Genomic DNA, 27,621 nt, shown 5'->3' with positions numbered 1-27,621 from the left:
AGTTTTATATATAATTTTTTAATTTTGACCGTTTTTGACCAAATAATGATTAATCAGCCACTAGTCAGTCGGATATTGACTTGAGATTAATTTGGGATTAATTGAATTGCAGGCGGAATTTTTACAACCATGATTTTAAAGATCAAAATAAATTAAAAAAAAAGCCCACTCTGATTCTAGTAGGGCTATTCACGAGCCGAGCAAGCGCATGCTCGTTGCTTGGCTCAAACCGAACTGGGAGGAGCGCTCGTTGACAATCAAACGAAAAAACGATGGAGCAATTTCCAAACGAGCAACAGGCGGTTTGAACAATCGTAGATTTTCTTATGGGTCACACTTAAAAACGAAACGGTTTATGGCACTTTTGAATGTTGATCGATCCAAACGGGGTGTGGCTTTGTCCCTTTGCCCCCATTGCTCATCGTTCTACGTCCCATCATTACTGAAATCCGATTATAAATCCACAAATATTAATTAAGCTTTCTGGTCTGTTTCTTATCTAATCCTTTTAATTGCAAATTTAATTCCATCAATTCTATCTAATTTGTAAAAGTCATAAAACCTAGGTTAAATTATAGGTCAAGTATTCGTAAGAGTTATTTTAGGGCTTTCGTTTTGTGAAGCCATTGCTTGATTGCTTTAGTGGTGGTTGATTTATATGTAGGTGCCGAGTGTTATTTTCAAGCTTTTTGCTACTCAATATATTGAAGTTTGTTCATGCATAATAATAATAATAATAATAATAATGGCTTCACAAATGTTGAGATGTGATAGCTTTGGGTGGTTGATAATAGCTGTTGTAATTGTATTTGATATACTGGCCAAAAGAAAATGAAGCACGTGATCCGGTCAACCGGGCTGCAGCTGGAACATTTATTCCTATTCCTTCGAAGCCCCTTTGTAAAATGTGTTTATTGTAACAATAATGCGGTTTTTTGGCAATCAACAAATATTAACAGCAAATATTTTATTTTGGAGGGCACACACAAACTTAACGTACGTCACAGTCGAGACTGCATGGAGAAGGGAATGGGTAAGGATCGGGCAAAAGTGGGGGAACATGACGTGGAAGCAGAAAACGCAGAAGCCATCATCGCAAGGATCGAAAACAAATCTCGAAAGATCGAAACCTTAATCAAACAGTCAGTTAATTACTCTTGATCTATCTCCCATTTTCCTCAATTAAATCGTGGTCAATTGATCATCAGGTACAAACCGGTAGATGCACTCATGACTGCTCTTGAAGGATCTCCTCTCAAAACTAAAGATGATAGATGCAAGGTTTAATCCCTAAATGCGAGTTATTTTGACTTTTGTGATTCATAGTCATAATTCATATGGGCAATTGATTGGGGAAAAGATTTTGTAGGGTAGTTAGAAGTCAAAACACATATATTATAACATTAGGTTAGAACATTGTATATTATATACGAGTTGAATAATTCTAAGTTGTAAACCGGCGTTTGTGAGGATTTGTATGTCGGATGTAATCAACACTGTTGAAAGAAGGAATAATAGAGATTTAAGAATTATAACGACAAATAACTAAGATTTAAGAATTATAAAATTAATTACTATAGGCTAAAATATAATTGAAATTATCTTATGCTTTAGTAAGTTTTAAATTAAATGATATATTAGAATAAACTAGCTTTTCAACCCGTGTATTACATGGGATTTGCTAAATAATAAAAATAAATAAAGTACATTTTTCTTTTTGAAAAAAATGAACAAAATTAAAGGTAAGAAGAAAATAAAATATATACTACAAATAGTAGGAAGTCTATAATCTCAAATTTAGAAATTAGAATGAGATGAACCATTACAAGTTTACAACAATATACAACATTTGTTAAAGTTGTTTTGACTAATTACTCATGAATAACTATAATGAATGAGATGAGAGATTAGAAAATTAGAAGGGAAATTATAACCCATTTGTCAAAATAGTTTTGACCCATGACCCATGGATATGTAGGATAAATAAGATGAGGAATTAGAAAATTATAACCCTTTTGTCAAAATTATTTTGACCCATGAATAGAGATATGAATGAGATGAAAGATTATAAAGGAAATTATAACCCATTTAACAAAATGGTTTTGCCCATAACCTATAGATAGGTAGAATGAATGAGAAGAAAGATTAGACCAAGAATGAATGTGGGATTGCCACATCATACTCAGTATTTTCTTTTATTGGTAAAGTTAGATTTGGCCTATCAGAGTCCTCTAGCAGCCGTTTGCACTAAATTCGTTAAAAAAGAGTTATTTGAATTCATTATTATTTATTTATAGAAGAAAGAGTTATTTAATAGAAGATAGAAGCGGGGAAAAAATCAGACTTTTTGTTATAATAAGATGTCCGGATTTCCTTTCTTGTGATTGTAAATTTGTAACTGCATCTGGTACTTAAATAGCTTTTTAATCCTAAAAAATTAGCAATTTTATATGAAAGATGTGTTTTGAGTGTGTGGTTTTTGTGTAGTCTGCAAACTGGCTTGTGGTGCGTAGGGCATTAATGGCAATAAAAGGTATGGATCTAATGTTTTCTTCTTTGGACCGTGAGTACTATGATATCCTCATGAAGTTAGTTCCTTGTTTCCATTTTTAAGAGGTCGTGAATGAAATTAACTGTGGCACCTACAAGTTATAATTTAAAACTTTTTTGAGTAAATTTGGCAGGTATTTGTAAAGAGGATTGTCTACAGGCGATTACCCAATATGTGAGCAATGCTTAAAGATTCATGAGAAACTACACAGAAAGCCGGTCTGGGGTGCATTCTTCGAGCACTTAGCGATACTGTAAATACGGTTTAGTTTCTACATTATCCATCATTATAAACCATGATATTCTCAAATAAATCGGCTTCTATTGTTCATCGTCATTTTTAAATGTTTAAGAATTTGAGAAAAGGCATTTTACATGTTCCATCAGGTTACAAATGTTCCAATAATAATGTGCATTTTATGATCAACATATACATATAATGGTAATTAAATAATGTTTTGTTGTTAATATAGTAAGAAATCTTTAGACAAGCTTGTGTCAATTTTAAGCTCATATCATATTTGAGCTTATTTAATAAATGAGTTCGAGTTTGAAACTTTGAGCTCGAGCTTCACAGTCAAACTTATTTAGTAAGCTTGATTACATGCACTCTTGACTTATGAGTTTAATAGAATATTGGTTTTTATTTGAGAAAATAATCATTAAACACATATGTAATAATTTGTTACATAATTATTTTTGTATTAAATGTAATAACACACCTATTACTTATGATTAAAAAACCAAAACAAAGTAAAACAAATAAAGACAATTTCTTACTTAAAATTAAACCATTCTAACTAACAAAAACTATATATATATAAGGGTGGGTTAAAATAAAAAGAGATAGTTTTCTAGGAAGACTATGAGTAAATCATAGCCATTGGATCATGTTAATCAATTGTTGAGATTTAAAATTACCAAAAACAGACATAGTTTCCTAGAATTATTCTTTTACCATAGGTTTTAATGCCAAATGTAAAAATACTATTAGTTCTTATCATTCCTAGGAAACTCTTTATTCCTATTTAAACCCTTTCATATATATATATATATATATATATATATATATATATATATATATATATATATATATATATATATGTGTGTGTGTGTGTGTGTGTGTGTGTATGTATGTATAGGATGTTTCATTAGAGAAATGAGATTACTGCGAGAAATGAATACGGGCCACTAGCTAGTTTTATTTTAGGTTTTAAATGCTTAAAGATAAATGAGCAAAGTATTAATGCATGCTCTCTCTGTAATTAATATAACTAATAAATATAATAGTTATCTATTCAATTAATATAACTAATCAAATTATTATAATTGAAAAATATTAAGAATTCGTTTATTTTTATAACTTATTTTTTCTCTTTTGAATTTTTATCCTACACAAGCATAATTTATTCATACATTAAAATTTCTTTCTATCCAAAACCAATTTATTCCAACTCAATATATTAATATCCATCAACAAGTAGTTACATTGTGATGAATAGTACAAAAAACTATCTTACACATGTTTGCATTAAATATCAACAAAAAAGTACACAACCTACACAAAAACATATAACCTACACTTGTTCTAAGAATAAGAAAACATATAACCTACACATGAAAAACATATAACCGACACATTAAATCCAATATCAATAAACTACACACGCACATGAAAATGTATAACCTATACACGAAAAACATATAACCTACACTCGAAAATTTTATCCTACACAAATACAATTTATTCATACTTTAATTTTTTTTCTATCCAAAACCAATTTCTTCCAACTCAATATATCAATATCCATTAACACGTAAGTACATTATGATGAATAATACAAAAAACCATCTTACAAATGTCAGCATTGAATGTCAATTAAAAATATACAACCTACACAAAAACATATAGCATACACTTGTTCTAAGAATAAGAAAACATATAACCTACACACGAAAAACATATAACCTACACACGTATAGGATATGTGTGTATTTGTCTAGTTTGTATAATTGTTGATGTTGAATTACATATGTAAGTTGTATACTATTTTGTATGTTGTACGTTTTTATTGCTCAAAAAAAGTGTAGGTTATATAATTTTGTGTATGTTGTATATTTGTTGTTTATATTTAATGGGCACATTTGTATGATATTTTTTATTATTACTTATCACAATAATTTTTCTAAGTATATCAATTGAAAAAAAATATATTATGTTTTGATATTTATTGTTAAAAATTACGTGTTTATATATGCTAATAAATTGAGTGAAAATAAATTGTTATTTTTAATAACAAGAAATAATGTTGTATGAATAAATTGCACTTTTATTGGATAAATGAATAGGGGGTAAATAAATTATATACAAAACTAAATTAGTGGCTTTATCTTTTTAATTATTAAATTAGTTAGGTATATTAATTAGAGAGTGATTTGTTATGGTTATATTAGTTGTACTAGGTTATAACCCGTGTGACACACGAGTTGGTCAAAAGTATAATAAAACAAAATAAAAAAAACATATATATACATAATGATATAGGTAATGGGTTCATATTATAGAAACAATTATACTACTTTAAGTAAAAATATAAATTACAATTCTCTAAATGTTTCCTTGAATTTGGTTTACAGTCATCGCAACATATGTATCAGAAAATTTTAATGTATATTAATTAATTTTTAATAAAACTACTTACAATTATTTTGAACTAAACATGAACCCAAGCCGATCATTTAAAATTACTTACAATTACCTGTATGATAAGGGTGATATAAAGTTGCATTATGATGTGCAGACTGGTAAGATATTTGGGATGCGTTCTTCTTTTTGCTATCACAAACCATTTTTCTTATCCTACGGTTTTCCTTTAAAAAAGCTAAACATTAATATATATATATATATATATATATATATATATATATATATATATATATATATATATAAAATAGTGATAGTAACATGGCCACTTAAAGAAACTTACAATTTGTGGTCAATCTTTATTGTGTTATTTGTTGTGTAAAGGCTAAATTCTCATTGGTGATACCTATATAAAAAAATAAAAAATTAAAGACATACTAAATAAATAAATAACTATTATGTAATCAGTAACAAAATAGAGTTTAAAGAAATATACCATCATTAATATTAAATAGAGATATTCGCAAGGTAGTATTGCTAAATGTAGAACACACAATCTCCTTAAAAACAATAAAAAGTCTGTAGTTCTTCAAAAACAATCAACTAAGAATAAAAGTAATTCAAACTTTGCATATTCGAAGACACTTACTCGTTAATCTATTAAATATTGAATCTTGTACTATATCAACTTGCTTTTTGGATATTTTATTGTGTGTTTTTAAATATTTAAAAACAATAAAAAGTTCATTGTTCTTCAAAAACAATCAACTAAGAATAAAAGTAATTCAAACGTTGCATATTCGAAGATATTTACTCGTTAATCTATTAAACATTGAATCTTGTACTATATCAACTTGCTTTTTGGATATTTTAATGTGTGTTTTTAAATATAATATGTATTTATTTAAATAATACTTATCGATAACTGATGACATACTTTATTTTGTTTGTAATATATCTCTAAGTAAAAAAGTGGTGTTATATAATGATCATAGAATTAGGGTTTCAATTGAAAGACAACGGATTACATATAAACCAACTACATGAATCAGATTACATGATTCGGATTAAATGAATCACATTAAGAAAATTGATCGATTGAACCTATGAATTGATTGAATTCGATTGAATATGTGTAGGTGAATCGATTAACTCCGATTGAGGATGTTAACCCGATTGAATATGTGAAGGTGAAACAATTGAATATGTGAATTAGATTACAAATGTTTGATAGTTACCTTGAATACTGATGAATTTTAGTGTAATAGGTAGATAGTGGTTGCTAGAGTTAACATGTGAATTGGGATGAAAAAAATTTTGAATTTGATAGGCATTGCAATTTTGATTGTGAAATTGAATTAAAGTAATTAAAAATAAGTAAGAAATGTCATGTGGTACTTTGAAAAAATTTGGTGAAAAATAAAAGAAGAATTAGGTGGAAAAAAACCCACTTGTCATGTGGCACTTTGAAGATTCCTTGTTAATTTAACATAAAAGGAAAGATATTGAGTTTTGAATTTAAAATAATTAAAAAATAAAAGGAATTGTCATGTGGCACTTTGAAGCCTCCTTATTAATTATAAAAAAAGAAAAGTTTCTTAAAAACCCACTCTTTTATTATATAGGTAGATTAATTTAAGAGAGAGAATGCATTTAATGTTGCATTTACATTTTTTTCATTTATTTTTAAGCATTTAAAAACTAAAATAAAACTAGTGGCCCATATTCATTTCTCGCAGTAATCTCATTTCTCTCATGAACTTAAACATATATATATATATATATATATATATATATATTACTTATATTTATCTGTTTATATTACTTATATTACTTAGGGATAAAAGTTTTCTAACATAAAACTTGAAATCAGCCGTTGACTATAAGATCCCAAATTATCCATGCATCTCTTGTAGATTCTGTCAAATCTTTCAAGCGCTGACGATGCTCGTCCACCTAGACACTATTTGATCCCTTGTACGGTCGATTAAAAAACCCATTACCTCATCAAATTCGTCACTAGCGTGATCCCAAAAGTCAGTAGTTAATAATTAGATGAACACTTACACTTCACCCTAAGAATATCCACGACGGTTATTTTGTACGTATTGGTTCTTTTATAAGAATATCCACGACGGTCGAATTAATAGCCGTTGCCAATAGATTATACCCAAACCGAAACCGATTTTGATTTTTGTTTACCAAACCGAACCGGTTTATAGTTTTCAGCCGGTTTGTGCACATATAGTGTTCATAATTGAATTTATATAAACCGAGTATTTATAAAGAAGGTCCAACTAAATTAGTAATGCTTGATTTAAATAATCTCAACTTTTACTTGTTGACCGACAAGTGGCAACAATAATAACTAACAAAATGTATCGTGACAATCTTGTCTTTTTCAACCTATATTTTCTCAGCAATCATTTAGTGACAGAATCTTAACGTCATTGGTCTTTTGATGATGTGAATTGTGGAATGCAAGCTTGTGTGTCGAGACGTGTTTATATGGCAAAAACATTTAGGACGTGTATTCAGGCATGAGGACGAGTATGAGATTATCTATCTATACTATATAACTAGGTTATTGACCCGTGCACGACACAGGAGGAAATATAGAAATTGTCAAGTAAAAACATATATAATTTTAAAAGAAAAGTTATTTTTTAATATATTTTTTGAGACAACAACATGATTTCTAATTGCAATTTATATTCGTATGCAAACAAAGTACTAAAATATATAAACTTACAAACAATAACTTTAAATAGTCTAATATTTACGAAGAAAATTTAAAACTTTAAAACATAAACTTTATAAACTGTAAAAAATAATATTACCAGAAAACAAACAAATTTCACTAACATTAGTCTGGAAAGCAAGCAAATTAGAAAACAAGCATCTAGAAAAGATTCCCGATAAGCAACCAAGAATGATTCGGGCTACTTTACTTCCTGGACTGGAAACACGGTTGATGACATAAACATTCATACACCAATCTAACAAACATAGTAACTAACTGACTATGAAAACTGTTTTTACATTTTATGTGAAAAGTCTTGCACCCTAATAAACCGAAGCACGTCCAATGCGCATTTAAGAACATAACAAAATCAAAACCTTTTTAAAATGACATGTTTTGCCAAGAATCAAATCGTTACATTTTGAGAATTACCCATTTTAAACCGAACCAAATCGATATCTTCTAAAATTGACCCGTTATGACCCGAACCAAATCAATACGAATTTAAAAAGACCCGTTGAAACCCGGACGAAATCTATACCTTTTTATATTGACTCGTTGACCAGAACTATACTGATACCCTTTTAAAATGACTCATTTTGACCCGAGCCAAAGTAAATCGAAACATTTCTAAAACCACCCAAACAATTGAAGACTAAGAAGAAAATGATGGGTGATACATACAACGTTCTTAGCTTTTCAAATCCTTTATACCAAATGCGAATTCATTATTATTGATTATGAAGACCCAAGAAAAATATGAAGCTTCTATATGGATGGGCTGTTTAGTAGCCTCTTAATAGTTTGTAACATCTTAATGGTTAAGAGGTAGCCTCTTAATCATCCAGGCTTAAGATTACCTCTTAACTATTAAGAGGCTGTTTGGTAGCCTCTTAATGACCATTAAGAGGCTACCAAACAGCCTCGTAGTTTTACATTAAAGAGTATAGATAGAAATAGATAAAATAAATGTGATACATAATAATAAATATTATATATTACAAATTATAATATTTAAATTGGCTCGAAAGGGCCTCGAAAGTTCACTTTTGTTTTAGGCCTCCAGAATGGTTGGGTTTACCCTTTACTCTTAAGCTAACCCATTTCTTTTACCCGATTTATTTTTTGCCCCGCATAGTAAAATTTTTTGATTCACCTCTGGCTAGGTTGCAACTTTCATTAATGGGGTTAACGACAATTGATTAATGTGAATTAGATTTTTTTAAATGGCTAATTTGGATCAATGATAGGCCACTGGCCCACCCCATTATCTTCATTTCGTGAGTACTAGAGAGTAGAGACCACCCTCAAGAAAAATCTATCATGGGTGAGAAAACCCCTAACCAAACCTAGATACTCTTACTTTTTGTCACATGTGAGACTTAAATCCAAGACCTCTCCTTTTTTAAATTGAAGTTTTTGAATGTTTCGCCTCAACCACTTAGGATAGAGATAATTCACATTAATGTTAGTTAGATGTATGTGCGTGAATAAAATAAGCGAACGCTAGTTGTTAGTTATTTAAACCATTAAAATGGTTGGTATTTTTGAAGTGAACGTGGAAGATATAATTGAGGGCCACGCTAACATTAGGGTTGTGGTAATATCTGAGCAGTTAATGCGGAAAAATATCGGATATCGGTCGAGGCACTACTACACAAAAAGGTATTTGCTATGGCCAAAATCATAGCAATTTCGTAGCTAATAGATTGTTTGCTACGGAATTACTACATATTTGGTTCGTAGGTATAAGACTCGTAGCTAACTTATTTGCTACAGATTTTTTCTACAAATTCAGAGTTTTGCAACGATTTTAGCTACCAAAAGAGACGTCGTTATTCTAGCTACATTAGCAATGGATTTTTGCCACAAAAATGTTTGCTACGGATTTTTGACTACGAATTGTTAGCAACAGAATTTAACTACGTTTTTTAGCCACAAACTTTTAGCTACTGAAGTTTGCTACGATTTTACAAGTGCGTAATTTTGCTACGGATTTTTTAGCTACATAGTTTGCTACTGAATTTCACCTACAACTTTAGCTACAATTTTTGGACAATTTTTGCTACAAATGTAGCTACAGAAATTCACATGATTTTGCTACATATCATGTAAAGTTTTAGCTACATATTTAGCTTTAAATTTGAACAATTTTTTTTTAATAGGGAATTTCTACCACTTTTTCCGTGTAAACATTATATTCAAACTTTATAAAATATCATAATAAAGATAAATATTCAAACCAAATATTATAAATTATCCAAATGCAATACAAGAAAGAACCAAATCATCCAAAAAGTAATACAATAAAAACTAAAACTTAGTTATCATCATAAACACATATATCTTAACATGGTGGAAAGTTTTGTAGCTGGTTTTGTGACGATAATTACAATTTTTCATTTATTTCAGCATACAAACTTACATTTTCTTCAATTTTCTCCAACATAGCTTGTTTCACCACTTTTCCTCGTTCCAACTCTACTATTTTTTCCCATTCCAACTCAGCTATTTTTTCCTCCAAATGTTGCACCTGTAAAAATATTATATTCACGCATCATTCTTAATAACAAATCAAAGTTTAATAGACGGACCCATGTGTAGTTGGTCCAGTTATGGGTTGTATCAGGTGCACACTCCTAATTTGGGGGAAAAAAAGACCAAACTATATGTTTCTTTCTAAAAGAATACAAACTTTATCACTTTTCCCTGATGTGAAGGAACTACTAGTACGCGCCTCTAATGGTGCACCTGTTAGCACGACATATGGGTAGGTGATGTTGCTAATCCCATACAGCTAACATTTTTTCATCCCCCCTGCAATGCTTGGCCATAATTTCATATCAAATTCTGCGTGTAAGGTAGTGTCATCTCCATACTTTTTTACAATCAGTTTCTTATATGGTTCCTAAGATGGAAACATAAAAAATTAGTACATTAACATTATATAATCAAACAGTAAATAAAAAAATATTTACAAAGTAACGAGACTTACATAAGTTTCAGTCGCCCTCGTGTCGACCCAATTGACATTTTGCTCTCGCATAATGTCTTCCACATCATCAACTTCTCCAATATCAACATCCGCTAACACGCTAGAAACTAGCAGCTTATCTAGGGGTTTTGAACCTTTCTTTGCATGTGTTTGTAATCAAAATTCACCAAACTTAGCATGCCGCTTCAATGTGTTGTCCTACCAAGTATGTATTTATAAGTTAGCAACAGAATAATATTAGTGATGTATTAAATAAATACAAATATATACATATTTATATTATATTTCAAATTCTAAGCTGTTAAACTAAGCCGTTAACAACGATTCGGTTTGGATTCAAATTCAACGTATCGACTCCGGTTTTTTATGTTCAAAAACCATTAAACGAACCATGAACACACCTAATATTAAAGTTGATAAATGAACATTTCTTACCATCTCTTCTCTAATTGTAACAAAGCTCTTTGAGCCAACCGCACCTGCACTAGGATCGGGCTCCAGAGGCTCGATGCCATGATCACTGCGTCTTCGTACAACTTGCCTTGTTTTTCCACCACGAAGACTATTATCAGTGCCATGAGAACCACCACTACGTACCAAGAATATCTTTACTATCATTCATAATGTATTCACCCTACTTACAAATAAAATTATATGTATGTCAGCTATAAGTTAAAACTATAGTATATATATTAACATATAAAGATCAACATATATGTATCCCTAAATACCAATAACATAAACACTCAAATCACAAAATTTTTTAGGTAGCTCATCAGCAAAAAAAACATAAAGATGGAAAACTCAGCAAATTAAGGATGATAAAATACAAAGATACAACATATCATCACCATCAGAAAATATGTAAACTTTGTGATAAAAAAAGAAAAAGAAAAGAAAAAAAGCACACAACAATTGCAATATTGTTTGGTCTTGCATTCAAGTCCATATTACCTAAAAAGGTATATAAATACACAATATGCACATAAGATCATGACATTCTCAAAAAGGCATTTATAAACACACAATATGCAACAGTGTTTGTTTTTCTTTTTAGGAAAATTGGATTCTAATAATCCAAATTATTGATCATTGGCCAATAACAATCCCAACTAACAATATAACCGGTGATAATTCCAACTTTCAGTTTGTTACCGACAACAGTCCCAGTCTAACAAATAGTTAACCTAGTTAAGTTTTGTTGATTTGGCGTATGACGTGGCAATTACATGACAATTGTTTTTTTAGCGATGTGGATTTGGAATACATATTGTTTTACTAAAATAATTATATCTAAAGAAATATTAAAATAAAATGGTACCCACCTACCACTAACTTCATCTTCAACCTCCATCCATCTATCAACATTTTCAACCTCCTCCACTCTCCATCAATCATAATCATCGCCACCGATTATCCTTGCCGGTAAAAATCGTGGCCGCTCATACTTTGTTGAAGAAACCCTTCTTCTACGCTAAACCGATGGTGTTCTCCGATTAAATCACCGGAAATCGGATATGCCGTCACCACCACTACACCACTCCGGCCAACCTCGAACTCACCGGAAATCTGAAACCCGTCTTCATCGTTGGTTCGTTTTTCAGATCTAGACATCTCCATCCACCTCCAACCCGTCTTCATCGTTGATTCGATTTTCAAATCTGAACATCTCCGGCCATCTCGTTTTTCAGATTTTCGGCAAGTTCAAGGTTGGCCGGAGTGGTGACGGCATATCCGATTTCCGGCGAGTTTGTCGGAGAACACCATCGGTTTAGCGGGAAAGAAGGGTTTTGTTCTACAAAGAATGAGCGGCCCCGATTTTTACCAAAAAGAATGATCGGTGGTGGTGATGGTGGTTGATGAAGAGTGGAGGATGTTGAAGATGATGGTAGATGGATGGATGTTAGTGGTAGGTGGGTCCAACTTTATTTTAATATTTCTTTAAATATAATTATTTTAGTAAAAACAATATGTATTCCAATGCCACATCACTAAAAAAACCATTGACACGTAACCGCCATGTCATACGCCAAATCAACAAACTTAACGAGGTTAACTGTTTATTAGACTAGGACTGTTGTGAGTAACAAAACTGAAAGTTGGGTTTATCACCAGTTACATTGTTAGTTGGGATTATTATTGGTCAATGATCAATAGTTTGGATTATTAGAATCCAATTTTCCTTCTTTTAATTCTTTGTTAAAATGATGTTTGTTTAATTAACACACCACTTTTAGTTTTTTCTCACAAACCATTCATATGCAATACATGTCAAGCAATTTCTCTTTTATTTTCCCGTTTCTTTATTCTTCCTCTTTAATTCTCAATTTCAAACCACTTGAAGATTATTCTGATATACGATAGGTTGAATTTCTCATGTAGTTAATCGATCATCTCATAACGGAGTTATATATGACAAGCAATGTTAACGCACGACCCGCATTGGATATATAGTATATTTACCTTCATTTAGAATAATTGTTCCATTATCATAGATTCTATTGTAAATACGACTATTCGACTATGTGATATATCTAAATACGCACACTGTTTTAATAGATATTCCGATACTCTAAAATATGCAATGCTAACCATCTTGGATTTTTAAGTTTGAAGTAAAATTAATTATCTTTTAATTTGACCCTCGTGATATTATATGGTTATGTTGGTAAACCCAAATTGATATACTCCAAAGTCATATATTTCTTGTTTTATTATCCGATAATAGTTGAGTTGTATATGAAATATCCAATGCAACTCAAGGGGCTATAATGCAAATCTTGAATCAGGGTTTAACCTAGTTTCGGTACTATATATACGCATGTTACATTCATTCGTCTCTGAATCATTTCATATATCGCCGCTGTGCCATAATCGCTGCTCTAACCCATTTTCATTTCCTGAAGATCGGCCGATGAGATATCTGTCCATATGTAAGCGTAAGCAATATTCGTCTTCCAGAATGTAGATTTAAATTCAAATGACATGAGATATAATTTTTGCTTTGAGGATTTTGTGTTCTGACGATCTTGTAAGTTTGTGTTTTGATAACAGCCTATTTGGATCGGATGGGATCGCAACATAGCATGCTGATTGTTCATAGCACTGGCTGCAGATCCCGGGAGGTACGTATGCATTTGTTGTTGTAAAATCAAGTTGTTGAACGTTACACGAAATTTCAAAACCAAGAACTAATTTGTCCATTTCTTTTGAAAATATATAACAACTTTGAAAAATAGATACTTGGAAACAACTCTAAGGCCTTCTGAGTTTTGGTTATTTGAGAAAATGATAAAAGAGTTGTAAAGACTAATTGATTCAAACAATTCAACAGCTTATTCCTTTTCCATTGAACCCCGGTCCTGGAACCACTTACTCATGTGTTAGCTTCCAGATTAATAGAATCGTTGATGTTGAATTCACAAACTGATAAAAATTACAGAACTGAAATTTTTTTAATGTGTTTCATTCAAATCTAACTAGTTGCAATTTTAGGGAAAACAACAGCACATACAAGATAACACAACTTTGTCTTTCAACGCAATTTTTAAAGTTCAGCTTAACGCAGGCCAACGAGGCAAAGTTTGGATTGTTTGTACTATAATCTTTGGAGGAAGAATACCGACTCCTAAAGATGCTCCAGAATCTTTTCGGTTGTTCGTTCGAGAACTACGATCTTTAGCTCTGGAACTGAATCATTTTCTTGTATCTGAGAAGACTTTCCGGCTTAATAGGAAGGAAGCTTAATCGAAATGAAGCAGAAGTTTTCTTCTATGATCGATCGATATACACATCAAGAACTCCGAATTGGATTAGTTTCTCCTCAACAAATAAGTGCTTGGTCCAAAAAAATCCGTTGCTACTTCAAAAAAAGAGCCAGCAGGTTGGTGGATCATTACCCTGATGATATAAGATAATAAAAGGTTTCTCTCTTTTTCATGATGAGGGGAAGATAAAAGAAAGATTCCAGGAAATCCCCAACGAAAGATACACACTATTCCGTCTTTTATATCAAATCGATCATAACCACTACCTACATTCCACGAAATTGTGCACCACAAATAGGAGCTAATAAAAAGACCCGCGATCCCATAGAAAGACATCACAATTCCTTGTGGAAAAAAAACGATTTTTTTGGAGGATTCCCAATAAATTCTTCGATTTCTTCAGGAAGCATATGATTAATCATCTGCTTCTCACGTTCCGTGAATAGCCGGGATCCAAATTTTTTTTTTCGGTTCATTTTAATTAATTATTTTTATATTATTTTAACACCTAAGTTCCACCTCACAATTTATGAAGGGGGATACCATGTCACATTTATAATTAATTATTACTAGTTTTTCAGTCTCTTTTAAATTTTTATGTTTTAAATAAGTAATTTGTTTTTATGTTCTAATTTGAGTAAAATTGTGTGTTAGATCATGAATCAAGAGGCACCTAGTCAAGAAATAGAGGCCTTGATCAGCATGGCACCATGTGGAGATTTAAGCATAGGCCTTTGATCTGCATGGCACCATGTGGAGATTTAAGCATATTTTTAGGGGTCAACCAAAAAGGCGTCGGTTTACAACAGGATGGAGTAACTTTGTTACTCAAAAGAAATTAGTGACCGGGGATGCACTTGTATTCTTAAGGTATTGTTATTTAGTTATTGGTTGTTAAGTTTGTACATTTTATATGACTTAAAACTGTGTTTAATTATAGGAGTGAAAATGGTCATTCTTGTGTTGGCATTAGACGTCAAGCTCGTGAGTTGTAATGTGGAAAGAACAGTCAGCGCGTGAGTTGTAATGTGGAAACAAGTTCAACTTGAATGCTGTAATTGTGAGTTTAAGAGGTAGATAAAAAAAAGTCAACGAATGAGTTGTAGTTAATGTGGAAACAAGTTGAACTTGAAAGTTGTAATAGTTAGTTTAAGAGGTAGATGAAAAGAACAGTTTACGAATGAGTTGTAATGTGGAAACAAGTTGTACTTTAAAGTTGTAATGGTGAGTTTAAGAGGTTATGAGTTTGCAGTTTTATCGTCTTTATGTTCTTTTAGGTGTCAGGGCGTGTGTATAAAACTTGTGGGTTTGGTTTATTGTCTTTGCGGATTCATAAGGCATTGATTACATATAAAAATAATTATAAAAATGTGTGTGACTTGTTTCAGTGTTGATTGTAATGAATAATTTACAGTTTTATTGTTTTTATGTTCTTCATTCTAGGTGTTAGGGTGTGTGTTTAAAACTTGTGGGATTGGTTTATTGTCTTTGTGATTCATATGACATTGATTATATATTAAAAATAATTATACAAATTTGTGACTTGTTTTACTGTTGATTGTAATGAATAAGTTTTGCCAAATTTAGAGTGTTTTAGATACCCCAACATGTGTGCATTCTAAATCATGGTGGCCATTCCTATTTTGTTTTCTTTTCTTGGGACACCTTGAAGCAACAACATCACGATCTATTCGTATCACTAACCAGAGTGAGGAATCCAGTGATTCGTGTGTACATGTATTTTGTAAATCAAAACAGGATCATGAGAACAATAAGATGAATATGAATATCAATCTATCCATCTCATATAACAGTTCAAAAAGGCAATCTCGCTAAAAGGGTAATCTGGAAAAAAAATGACTTTTTCATTGAAAACAAGTGAACTGCTAAATCTTTCATGTGAGATCGAACCGTTAAATGCGTTAATCCATCATAACAGCTCAATTTGCAAACTAAATTGTTACACATTGAATAACTTTACTAACCAAACGAACATATTGCTACACATTGAATTAATCAAGTGTAAAAACATACATCAAGTGAGATAAGATAAAAAAATTTAGGGCAAAACAGTATTTTATTTTATTTTATTTATTTACTTTTTTAAAAATCGGATTTCTACACTCAAATCCAACAAAATAATTAAAGTAGCTGAGTTATACATGCAAATTTGAAATCGCAATGGCACGGGGCCTAGAGCGGAACTGAGGAAGGGGGTAGCAGAGATTACGCAACTACCAAATATAAGTTGTAAAATGGGAAATGAGGATGTAAGGTTTAAGATTTAAATGAGAAATTACCATAAAATAAGTATATTCATAACTGCTAAAGAGAAATTAACGGATTTATGGCAAATATACACATTAATTTATAAGCACAAGATTTAACATAAATAACATCAATGAAGGGAAGAGTAGGCCACTGTTTTCTCTTCAATGAGCTCTCTTTCTAAAGCATCCATCTTTTCCCTTGCAAACTCATCAATCTTTAATCCTGCGCCATTACAAAGTAACAATCAAATTTAATCTCCAAACAATTTATCAAGCTCACATAAAAAATATGTGAAATTTATAACCTGTTCAAGGAAAACATACCCTGAATGATCGACCATTCGCCTTTCTCACAAGTGACCGGAAAAGAATAAATCAAGCCTGGTTGAATGCCATAAGACCCGTCGGAATAAACTCCCATTGACACCCACGTTCCCTGACTCACGAAATAGGAAAACAAGATTATAATGTAAATAAAAAATAATATATTTACTATAATAATAAGACGAAACCAGACCTTTGGAGTACCAAGAATCCAATCCCGCATATGATCGCACACAGCAGTTGCAGCAGAAAACGCACAAGACAGCCTTCGAGCTTGGATTATAGTTTGACCTCTTGTTTGTACATTCGAGATGAAATCTGTGTTCAACCTGAATCATGAGTTCATAATTAATATCATCAAAAATGATCCAAATTTGGATAAAGATATAAAACTTAAAAGAGTTACCAATGATCATCAGAAATAAGTTCTTTTGCGGATTTGTATCCAACTCCAGTATTAACTGTAGCATGATTGGCATCTGGATATAGATTTGAGTAGTGATTCCCCCAAATTATAACGTTTCTTACATCACCAACATGAACATTTAGATTTTCTGATATCTGGTTTAATGCACGGTTATGATCTAATCTTGTGAGCGATGTAATATTCTCTTCTGGGATGGAAGGTGCAAATTCTTTCAAGATTAAGGCATTTGTATTTGCTGGATTTGCAACCACAAGCACCTGCCAAAATTCATTTAATTTTGCAGTTGTTTCCTCTCAAATAAAAAATAAACAATAAACAAAAACCTTGCAATATATTTTTCAGTGAACCATTCGGCGGGAAGTTCGTTTATTTAATACACAAACGAACATGAACAGAACTTTTGTTCATTTAGTTAAATGAATGAACAAGAGCATATGTCCCGCTTGCTCATTTATGTTCGTGACCGCTCGTTTACGATCATTCATATATGCTCATCAGTTTATGTTCATATATGCTTGTCAGTTCACATTTGTTTAAGTTCGTTTGTTTACGCCCGTTAATATATTCATTTCAGTTATTTAGTCCCATCATAATATATTCTAGTTTTAGCAACTTTTTAAGCCAACAGACTGTTGTTCACATTTACTTTTAATTGGTTTAGCTCAGTTATGTTCGGGCATCCATTTAAACTTATGTTTGTTCATTTACTTTCGTGAACCATTCATTTATACTATTAATGAGCGAACATAAACGAACACGAACAAGAAAACCTCGTTCTTTTAATTGTTTGTGTTCAATCATTTGTTCAATTCAAGTTAAATGAACAAACAAAAACATGCTACATTCATGTTCATTCGCTTCATTTACAAGCCTCTATATATCGACAGACAACACAAACCTTGCAATTCGAATCAGCATGTTGTTCCAAAGCCGAAGCTTGAGCCTTGTAAATGCCAACATTCTTAAATATTAAGCCTTTATTATCATCTTTCATACGCGGGAATCCACCGAGCATTATTGCAATATCAACACCTTTACACGCTTCAATAACATCGGTTGTGCAAATAACACCTACAAGATACATTATAAAATCCAAAAAGTTCAAGAAAACTCACTTTTTATAAGCTTTAGTACAAGATTACATGAACATCAGTCTGCTTTAAAAACTAACCTTTAAGAAGAGGGAATGCTCCATCCATTAATTCCATTTTTACCCCTTTCAAGATTTCAGCAGTCGGCTCAATATCAAGCATGTGAATGATCATGGGTTGATCCGGACCCAACATTGCCCCCCGTGCAATCATCGGAAGTAAGGCATAGCCTATTTGGCCTGAAACATAAGTTGATTGTTAACTACTTAATCAACAACAATTATATGAATTGAAGGTAGACTTAATAGTTGGTTAAAAGCATGCCTGCAGCCCCAGTAACGAGGACAATAAGCGGATCTTTTTCAACATCCACAAAGCTCCATAAGTATCTAATGATCCTCCATGACAGGTACAAACAAACCGAAACGATTACGAGTTTTTGAATCAAATCCAAAGTTTCCATTTGTAACCCGATTCTCGTATTTAATCAAAACAAACAGTTAGCATACAATGGAATGAAACCCTTTAATCCCTGTATCAAAGCAACATGAATTTATAATCCAATTCTCAGTGAGGGAATTTATCAAACACCTGGTGTGCAAGGTAAAGAAACCCCAATTGAGGTGTTCCAAATACAAAGATAACTTTATAATAAAGGAAAGCATGAGATGATGTAGTTCCCGTGACACAACCCGGATTGGATTCATGGGTATGAGTCTGAAACTGGAAACTTATGAATGGTGAATGCATTGATTTTGGAAAGTGAAAGAAATTGGTGGGAAAGGGGTTACACGGGTTTTAAACTTTAAGGAGCAACGTGGACTTCATCAAATGATTTGTCACCGTCTTCTTTAACTTTATACCGTGTGTGTTCCCGAGTTCTGCTTAACGAAGGAAACGAAAGAAAATAAACGAAAAGAATGATATAGCGTTGGGACACTTGTTCATGTTTAATGTTTATTACGAGCACCTTTAGATTAAAAAAGGCAAAGTAGTTTGTTTATAAAAAATAAAGCATTGTCAATGTCGATGCAACAAATTTTTTTAATCACTAAGTAGTGAAGCGCTTCCACTTTCCACATGCCATGGTACCTTCATTAAGCTTAAACACTATTACGAAGGTTTCGAGAAGGTAGCGTTACCTCTTGGGGCTTATTTGTGGTGACGACATTTTTCAACATTGTTTTTCAACTAATCACTATCACCCATATTATTTATTACTTAATTTCTAATATAATTTAAATATTATTTTATTATATAGGATGGTTGAAACCTTTATGCGCCTTTTTAGTATGACGCTTTCACATATATGATGGTGGCATTTTAAAACGTTTTTCAATTTTTTTATAAAACTATTATGGATGCCCTTACTATTTTACTCACTAAAAAGTTCGGATCATCCGTTAGCCATATAGGTTTTATTATTTAAATTATATTTGAACATTAAAAGTTACGCTCATCAAAGGGTACAACCATCAAATGCTTGTAATGCTATCCAGGTTGAAGTTCAGGGCCATCTCCAAGAATTTATATGCCTCGGTCAAACCGAAATAAAAAGACCCGTAGACCCTAAAGAGTAACGAAATATAAGCAAAAAAAAAATTTAGGCCTTATATAAATGGTTATTTGTTTGGTTTAAACAATTAATTTTTAAATGGCTTACATTGTTATGATTTAGTTTGTGTAAAAAACTTTTTGTATAAAAATAAGCTTAAAATGTCTTAAGTGAAAATATTCGTTTCATGTAACATTTGTTAATTTCTATTTTTATTCGAATTTGATTTTGCATTTGCATTCGTTAAACAGACCCGATTTGTCGTTTCAATGTATTCCTGTTTATTGTGCATCCTTAATATTTCAATCTTGATGATTTACATTTATCGATAGTTCATTTTCTATTCGTTTTTCCAATTCACGAAACTCCGGAATTTAATTTCTTAATTAAACGATCTTCAAACAATACGAGTATAATATAAAAAAATATCCGAGTTTATAACTTATTACATTTTTCTAATATTTCAAAGTGCAAGGTTCAAATTGTAATTTTACTTTAATTTTTTTTTAAAACAACTTGATTTTACAAGGGCCTTAAGTGTAAAACATTTAAAATAATATATAATATTTGTTTTTTACCCAACCCACCCCGTCACCCCTACCTCCATTTTCCGGCGAGAAAAATCCGGCAAACATCAAAAACGCCTTAGAACATATGTTATAAATCAATTAAATTGTAACATCCGTATTACGAGATTACTAAATAAAAGAAAATTATTGTTTCGTGTGAGTCGCTCATTTAAATGTGTGCGTGTTTATATTTGGATAAGGATTATGATTGGTGAAGGAAGTGGGTGGTGGGGTCCATAGCTCTCTATATAAGGCCATCCCCCCATCCCTTCACCATTTCTTCCCACAACACACACATACTCTCTCTTAAGACCCGAATCCTATTCCGGGCTAAAGTAAGGAAGATCTTGGTGATCAAGTGTCTTCAAACAACAAGAATCATGTCCAGATCCTCGAGTTGTCCAGATCCGAACCAAACCCGAAGCCAAAGGTGAGTTTTAGCCAACAATGTTAAGTTTTGTGGTTGAGTTCAACATGCAAATCGATATCTTAGTAGATCGGGTTGTAGGATGCAAGAAAAACATAAACTTGGTGAGTCTTAGCCTCACGAGTATGAAATAGGACAAAAAGGTGATGTTCGGACCTCATAAAACACGGGTATACAAAGTTGGTACGACCCAAACCCATAAAAAGGGTAAAACAGGGTCCTAAGGAGGAAACAAGGAGAAAAATGGCTTTAAAATGGTAACAACGAAGAAAAATGTTGTTTCGCATCGCACGGCCATGCGAAGCGAAAAAGGTTGTTTCGCATCGCACGGCCATGAGAAGCGAAAAAGGTTGTTTCACATTGCACAGCCATGCGAAGCGAAAAAGTTCTATGCGAAGCGAAAAAGCATGCGAAGCAAAATTCCCATGCGAAATTTCATGAAATTAATTTTCTGATGCGTTTTTGTTAAAGGACCGTTAATGAAAATAAAAATTTTCCGAGCTAACCTGGCAGCTCAGGGGCTCTGCCCCTTGGACCCTGCTAGGGGCTGCCACCCCTAGACCCCACTACCAGGGGCGCTGCCCCCGGACCCCCGTTAGTTAAGGGTTTCATTAACTTAGATGTAAAAAGCAGTAGTAATGGTTAATTGACGCGCGTAATGTATTGTACAGTTAGCCGTGCGCAGCTAAGGAAGGGTATTACCATTAACGGCGAGAGAAATCGTTTCCAGGTGAGTTCTAGCCCCATTTCTCTTTGAGATGGTTTCGGGGCTATGTGCATACTTGTAAGAATAGTAACCTATATACTTATGTGCTTAACGTGAATGATTAATGCAAGAAATATATATATCTATGTGATTAACTCAAATGATTAATGTAAGAATGAAAGAAAGAGGTTAGAACTTGTATATGTTAGTTGTTTAACTTAACATGTTTGTAAGAATCTAGAAGGAATGTGAAGTAAGAGTCAAGGTGGCAGGCCCTTCTAATACCTGGGCAAGAATAGTAAGAGTCAGGGTGGCAGGCCCTTCTAATACCAGGGCAAAAATAGTAAGAGTCAGAGTGGCAGGCCCTTCTAATACCTGGGCAAGTATAGAGTGGCCGACTCTACGATATCGGTGCAAGAAGTTGGGTGGCAGACCCTTAAAATATCTGTGCAAGAATGTATGAATAGTTGTATGTTTGTAAGAATGTGAAAGAATAATCCTGTAAATTGTTAAACTAGAACTCACTCAGCATAACTGACCTTTAGTATGCATGCAGGCAAATAGGCTAAGGCAGCTGGCGTGAGGTGGGACACATGGCAGGGATTGGAGAGACTGGCATCTTGGAATAGAAGTGTTTATGAAATGTGGTGTTATGTTAAGACAAGAATTATTGTTTTTGTAACGTGATGGTGAATGTTTAATATTATGTATTCCGCAAAAAGTTTTTAATTAACTCTGATTTTAAGAACTATGTTTATGAGTAAATTCAACGTCAAAGTAGGGATTCCGGGAACGGGGCCTTACATAAATCTCGTAAAACACTTAGAATATACCAGAGAAACATTAATCATTGTTCATTACGCATTATAACAACATATTATGTGCGTTTCGATCCCGAACCCGTTGGAATTTTTATAAAATCGCAATAATGATTTTTAAGCGTTATACGTTTCAATTAATTTTGTGCCCTTGAAAATTAAGTGCCCTGGCCGGTCGCCCACATTGCCCTATGCCCCGGCCGGCTCTGTTGAAGTTGAACATATTTGAATCGTATCTAAATATGTAGTTTGTCATAATTTACTCTTTATTTCTCGTATATTATTTTGAGTTAAAGTTTTGTCATGATACAAAGATCAAAACACTAAGGTTCTGTTTATTTTTGCTTAAAAGGTCTGCAAGATACTTACGTCTGGAGGCGCGCAGACATAAGTTTCTGAAGACTGTTTGTTTTTTTTAGGAAAAAAGTTCTGAAAACTGCTTTTATGGTCTTAAAAAATAAGCTATTGTTCAACTTCTTCACATATATTCACACTTCTTCACATCCTACCAACACCCAATGTCCAACACTACCACCACCACCGTCCACCACCCACCACCACCACCACCCACCGTCCGCCGCCGCCTCCACCCACCACCATTGTCCGCCACCACCACCGTCCACCACCACCCACCACCACTGTCTGCCACCACCACCACGGTCCACCACCACCCCATCGTTGGCCACAACCACTGTCCACCACCACCGTCCATCACCACCACCGCCCCGCCACCACCACCGTCCATCACCACCACCACCCACCGTCGGCCACAACCATCATCCACTACCACCACCCACCCACCGTCGGCCACCACCGTCCACACAAACCGTCCATCACCGCCACCCCACCGTCCACCACCACAGTTCAGCTTATACAGATGATATCCAGTTTATAGGAAACTAATTTTCAACTTATGCAGACGATATCCAGTATATAAAACAAACAGTATTATATTTTTAGATTGCATAGCTTTAGACCACATCTTCAATTGCAGACATGAAATTAGATGAAATAAGATTGCAGACAGTTTTTGTCTTCAAAAACAAACAACACCTAATTCTCAATCAAGCTTCTTGTTTGACATTTCATTTTCATATTGTTGGGGATTTTTGAAATTGCGACCTGGATAATTTAGAAAGTCGTGTGATAACTTTTAAATTAAAAGTTATTTCGGTGGTTCTTCAAAAATACTCTAATCGGATGAAACTCTAAATTTAGACAAGAATTTTGTATGATTTCGTGAGGAAGATGAACCAGAGAGAATTGACAAATGAAATCAATGACATGTTAATCTTCAAGGCAGTTAGGGTTTCCAGAAAACTACCTTAGGTAGTTTTTAATTCAAAATTCGAATTTAATTAAAAATGCCTTCAAAATACTTATGATTATGTGTGATATAATCATAAAATTCATTTTCCTAACAATTTTTTAATGAAGCAATATTAACAAAAATAAAAATTTTCGACTCTGCATCTGCCTCTGCCTTTGCCCCTTGGACCCCGCTAGGGGCTTTACCCCTAACATCATAACAAACTAAAGTAAGCTTGCACTCCACACATTCCTAACTTACCTAATGTTTATTATGATCACGTTGTTGACCAGTTATTCCAAATACTGACACATATATCAAGTGTGGATGAACTACTTGACTAAACTAGTCGTATCAGCTTCAAACTTGTTATCCCACTAGTATAACTCTATTAACACCCCTAATTCTATGCACTCCTTCAACCCCGTCTACACGTTGGTGATCCAACACTAAGCAACAATTTCAAATAAAATATTTCTATTTGATCTATATTCTTTTTTTTATTCAATAAATGTTAATTATAACTATTTTAAAGGTCGTAAATATTTCAAAACCGGGTATTAATACCCTGGTCATATCCGTACACATACCTGGTTTTAATACCCAGTTATACCCGAATCCGATCATACCCTACCCAGGTACATAGGGTTGAGTTTTTTTCCTCAATACCCTACTCAAACCCTACCTGATTTCTCTCAATACCCAATTTTCCAATACTCGATCATACCCGGAACTGGGTATAAGAGAAAAAACCCGATTTGTGCACCTGGGTAACGTTTTATATGTTATGGGCTTCACACTTTAAAGACGAAAAGGGTTGACGGGCCCAATGGGCCACTTTTGAATGTTGATAATAAGCTATGTCGGATCCAAATTGGGTTGTGTGACCTCGCCTCTTTGCCCCATTGTTCATTGTTCTGTTCTGCTCGAGTAATCGTCCTCATCTTCAAAATATTGAGTTTTCAGGTCTGTTTCTTATTTTAGCTTAGCTTCACATTGAATTCGGTCAGTCTTATTTAATTAATTTGTTAAGGCATAAAATCTAGGTCAAAGGCTTCAACTTTGATTCTTTTAGTTGATTTCAGTATCGTAGGATTAACTTGGTGGATGTAGGTTTAGATATGTTATTTTTAAGCTTTAAGCAGAATTAATTAATTGATCTATTTGTATGCGATAATAATTATGGCTTAGTTAAATCCACAAATGTTAACAGATGTCATAGCTTTTAGTGGTATATTTTATTATAACTCTTGTCTCTTGTAATTGCATTTGATATACTTACTGGTCAAAACAATATGAAACACATACCGGACTGTATATAAGCAGCTAGAACATTCATTCCTATTCCTGCTGCTGCAAGTAGATTTTTGGTATGGCTTTTAGTTGGATGATCTTTCAATGCTTCTAATTATATGCTCTTTTGCTTCATCTTTATGCATTCTTATGCCTACATAAATATTACATTTGCCTCGGGTTTTAGCCTCAAAAGCTTATATAATCTGAAAGCTTTCTGCATTTTAATGTTTCCTGTATTTGTTCGGGTCAATAACTACGGTATTGAACTTTTCATTGATAAATGAAACACGTAATGGTGATTCAAATAAAATCTTTTCTTCACTCTTTTTTATTCATGTGTGTAGTTTAGGTACTTGGTTAAAGTTAGCAGAAACTGGTTGTCGGCCCAATGGGCCACTTTAAAACTGCTGATAGGTTATGACGGGTCAAATAGATTGTGCAACTCTGTCTCTTTGCTCCTTCACGCATCTTTGTGCAGAGGTTATTTGTTTTCATGGGCTGCTTTTTTTACCTAATGTAGACAGAAGCTTAAACTAAAGTTAGGTTGTTACAAGGCCCTTGTTTTGGTCAAGATATTGATTTTTTACGTAAATGCTTCAGTGGTTGTAGATTAGCCACTGTAATTTATAGGTACAGAGTGTTATTTGCAAGTTTTAATCAGAAGAATTGAAGGTTGTTTAGATCTTTTTGTTGCTCAATAATAAAGAGAAGTTGGTTTATGTATAACTATGCAAATAATAGTCATGCCTTAGTTAAATCTACAAATGTTGAGATGTTTTAACTTTTACTTTTTAGCAGTTTATAATAGCTGTCATAGTTGCATTTGATGTACTGGTTGTTTATAAAGTATAAACAAAATGAGACACGCTAATGGTTGAATCAGATCGTATGTTGAACTTGTGTATTAAGAACCGATATGGTTATTTGTTACTGAGGGTTTCTGTCAAACAGATTAAAAATGGACGATACAATGAAGCAATTTCAAGAAAAACTTATTGAAATCGAGATTGATGCAGAACATCTTCTACTTGCAAGACACGAGGTAACAAACTTTCCTTCACTTTATATAAACATCTTCTCATATTTTACGAACTTATGAGTTTGTGATGACAGTTAGTAGAGAATGATAGAATGAGAAACGGGAACAGGGAAGCGTTAACTGCATTAAGGAAGCGGGCCCGGACCACACAAACAAGCGTCCCTTCACCTTTTGAGTTGGTGATGAAAGAAATCGATGAATCAAGGCCTTTGGTTAAGGAGGTTTGTGCATCCTGTGGGAATCATGATTCTAAGGAAAAAACATGGATGATGTTTCCTGGAACGGATATATTTGCAAGGGTCCCGTTTCACGCAGCCCATACCATCTTGGAGAAAGGTAACTTGGTTACTATATGCTATGAAAGCGATTTAAGTACTTTTGTATGTTATTTTGTTTTGAACTGTAGATCAAACGAAGCTAGATTATGATGTTAAGAAGCTGCAAAGCTATGTAAAAGAGAAGTCTTTTTTGATATCGGAACAAGGTGCGCTTGCTGACAAGATCGGTCCGGGAGTTTTGAAGTCAATGGTTGCATTGCAAGACAAACCAAAGTGAATGTTTTCTGGTATTCTAGAATTGTTTTGGATGTAAAACACAAGTTGGTGTTTATGATCTTACATATTTTATCATTAGTCAAACATTTTGATTAAAGTATTGTTTTATGTTCTTGTTTTCGTTCAAGTACAAGTACACCATTGACTTTTGTTGGGAAGACGATGAGCATAATTGTGCCACCCTTGGTCGTGGTCATGGATAGTTCAAATTGTGGGGAGGATGAGTGATAGAGCCGATTCGAGATGGCTAATTTTCCAATTGATAGAGACCCTTTGAGCGGGTTAGAACTCCAAAGAAATAGAGAGAAGCAACACATACAATTTACTTCAATTTTCTTCTTACTCTGTTACTCATGATAGCCGAAAGACATATAATGTATATATGTGTGAACTCTCGGGTGGGCAAAAGTGAAATTGCACTAATTTTGACGTTATTTTACTAATCTCGTGAAGATAACGTTAAAAGTGGCGGAAGGTTAATCAAGCATTATGTGGTGGCGTTGATAGCCGAAAGACAAGGGTACATGCACCAATCGA

At 33.0% G+C, this 27,621-nt stretch overlaps 2 protein-coding genes and 1 pseudogene across 2 annotated transcripts; 2 read left to right on the top strand and 1 right to left on the bottom strand.

The window, feature by feature from the left end:
- The first annotated feature begins 435 nt into the window (after positions 1-435).
- Positions 436-27,107, top strand: LOC143616349 (uncharacterized). Its single transcript, XM_077089202.1, has 4 exons — positions 436-486; positions 26,443-26,533; positions 26,605-26,866; positions 26,937-27,107. Exons 2-4 carry the CDS (start codon positions 26,450-26,452, stop codon positions 27,083-27,085), a joined length of 495 nt encoding a protein of 164 aa, XP_076945317.1. The 5' UTR covers positions 436-486; positions 26,443-26,449; the 3' UTR covers positions 27,086-27,107.
- LOC143616352 (actin-related protein 2/3 complex subunit 5A-like) lies at positions 1,018-2,819 on the top strand (annotated as a pseudogene).
- LOC143616350 (malate dehydrogenase, cytoplasmic-like) lies at positions 17,053-19,274 on the bottom strand. The gene is made up of 7 exons (XM_077089203.1): positions 19,136-19,274; positions 18,892-19,050; positions 18,619-18,791; positions 17,700-17,977; positions 17,487-17,622; positions 17,294-17,405; positions 17,053-17,192 (listed from the first exon to the last, which is right to left on the bottom strand). Exons 1-7 carry the CDS (start codon positions 19,272-19,274, stop codon positions 17,098-17,100), a joined length of 1,092 nt encoding a protein of 363 aa, XP_076945318.1. The 3' UTR covers positions 17,053-17,097.
- Positions 27,108-27,621: the final 514 nt, after the last annotated feature.

Source organism: Bidens hawaiensis, unplaced genomic scaffold, assembly GCF_021521415.1.
Source record: "Bidens hawaiensis isolate Kalapana, Puna unplaced genomic scaffold, B.hawaiensis_p1.1 tig00046853_1, whole genome shotgun sequence".
NCBI lineage: Eukaryota > Viridiplantae > Streptophyta > Magnoliopsida > Asterales > Asteraceae > Bidens > Bidens hawaiensis.
Note: the sequence above shows the minus strand (reverse complement) of the source record. Positions and strands in the feature narration are given on the sequence as shown.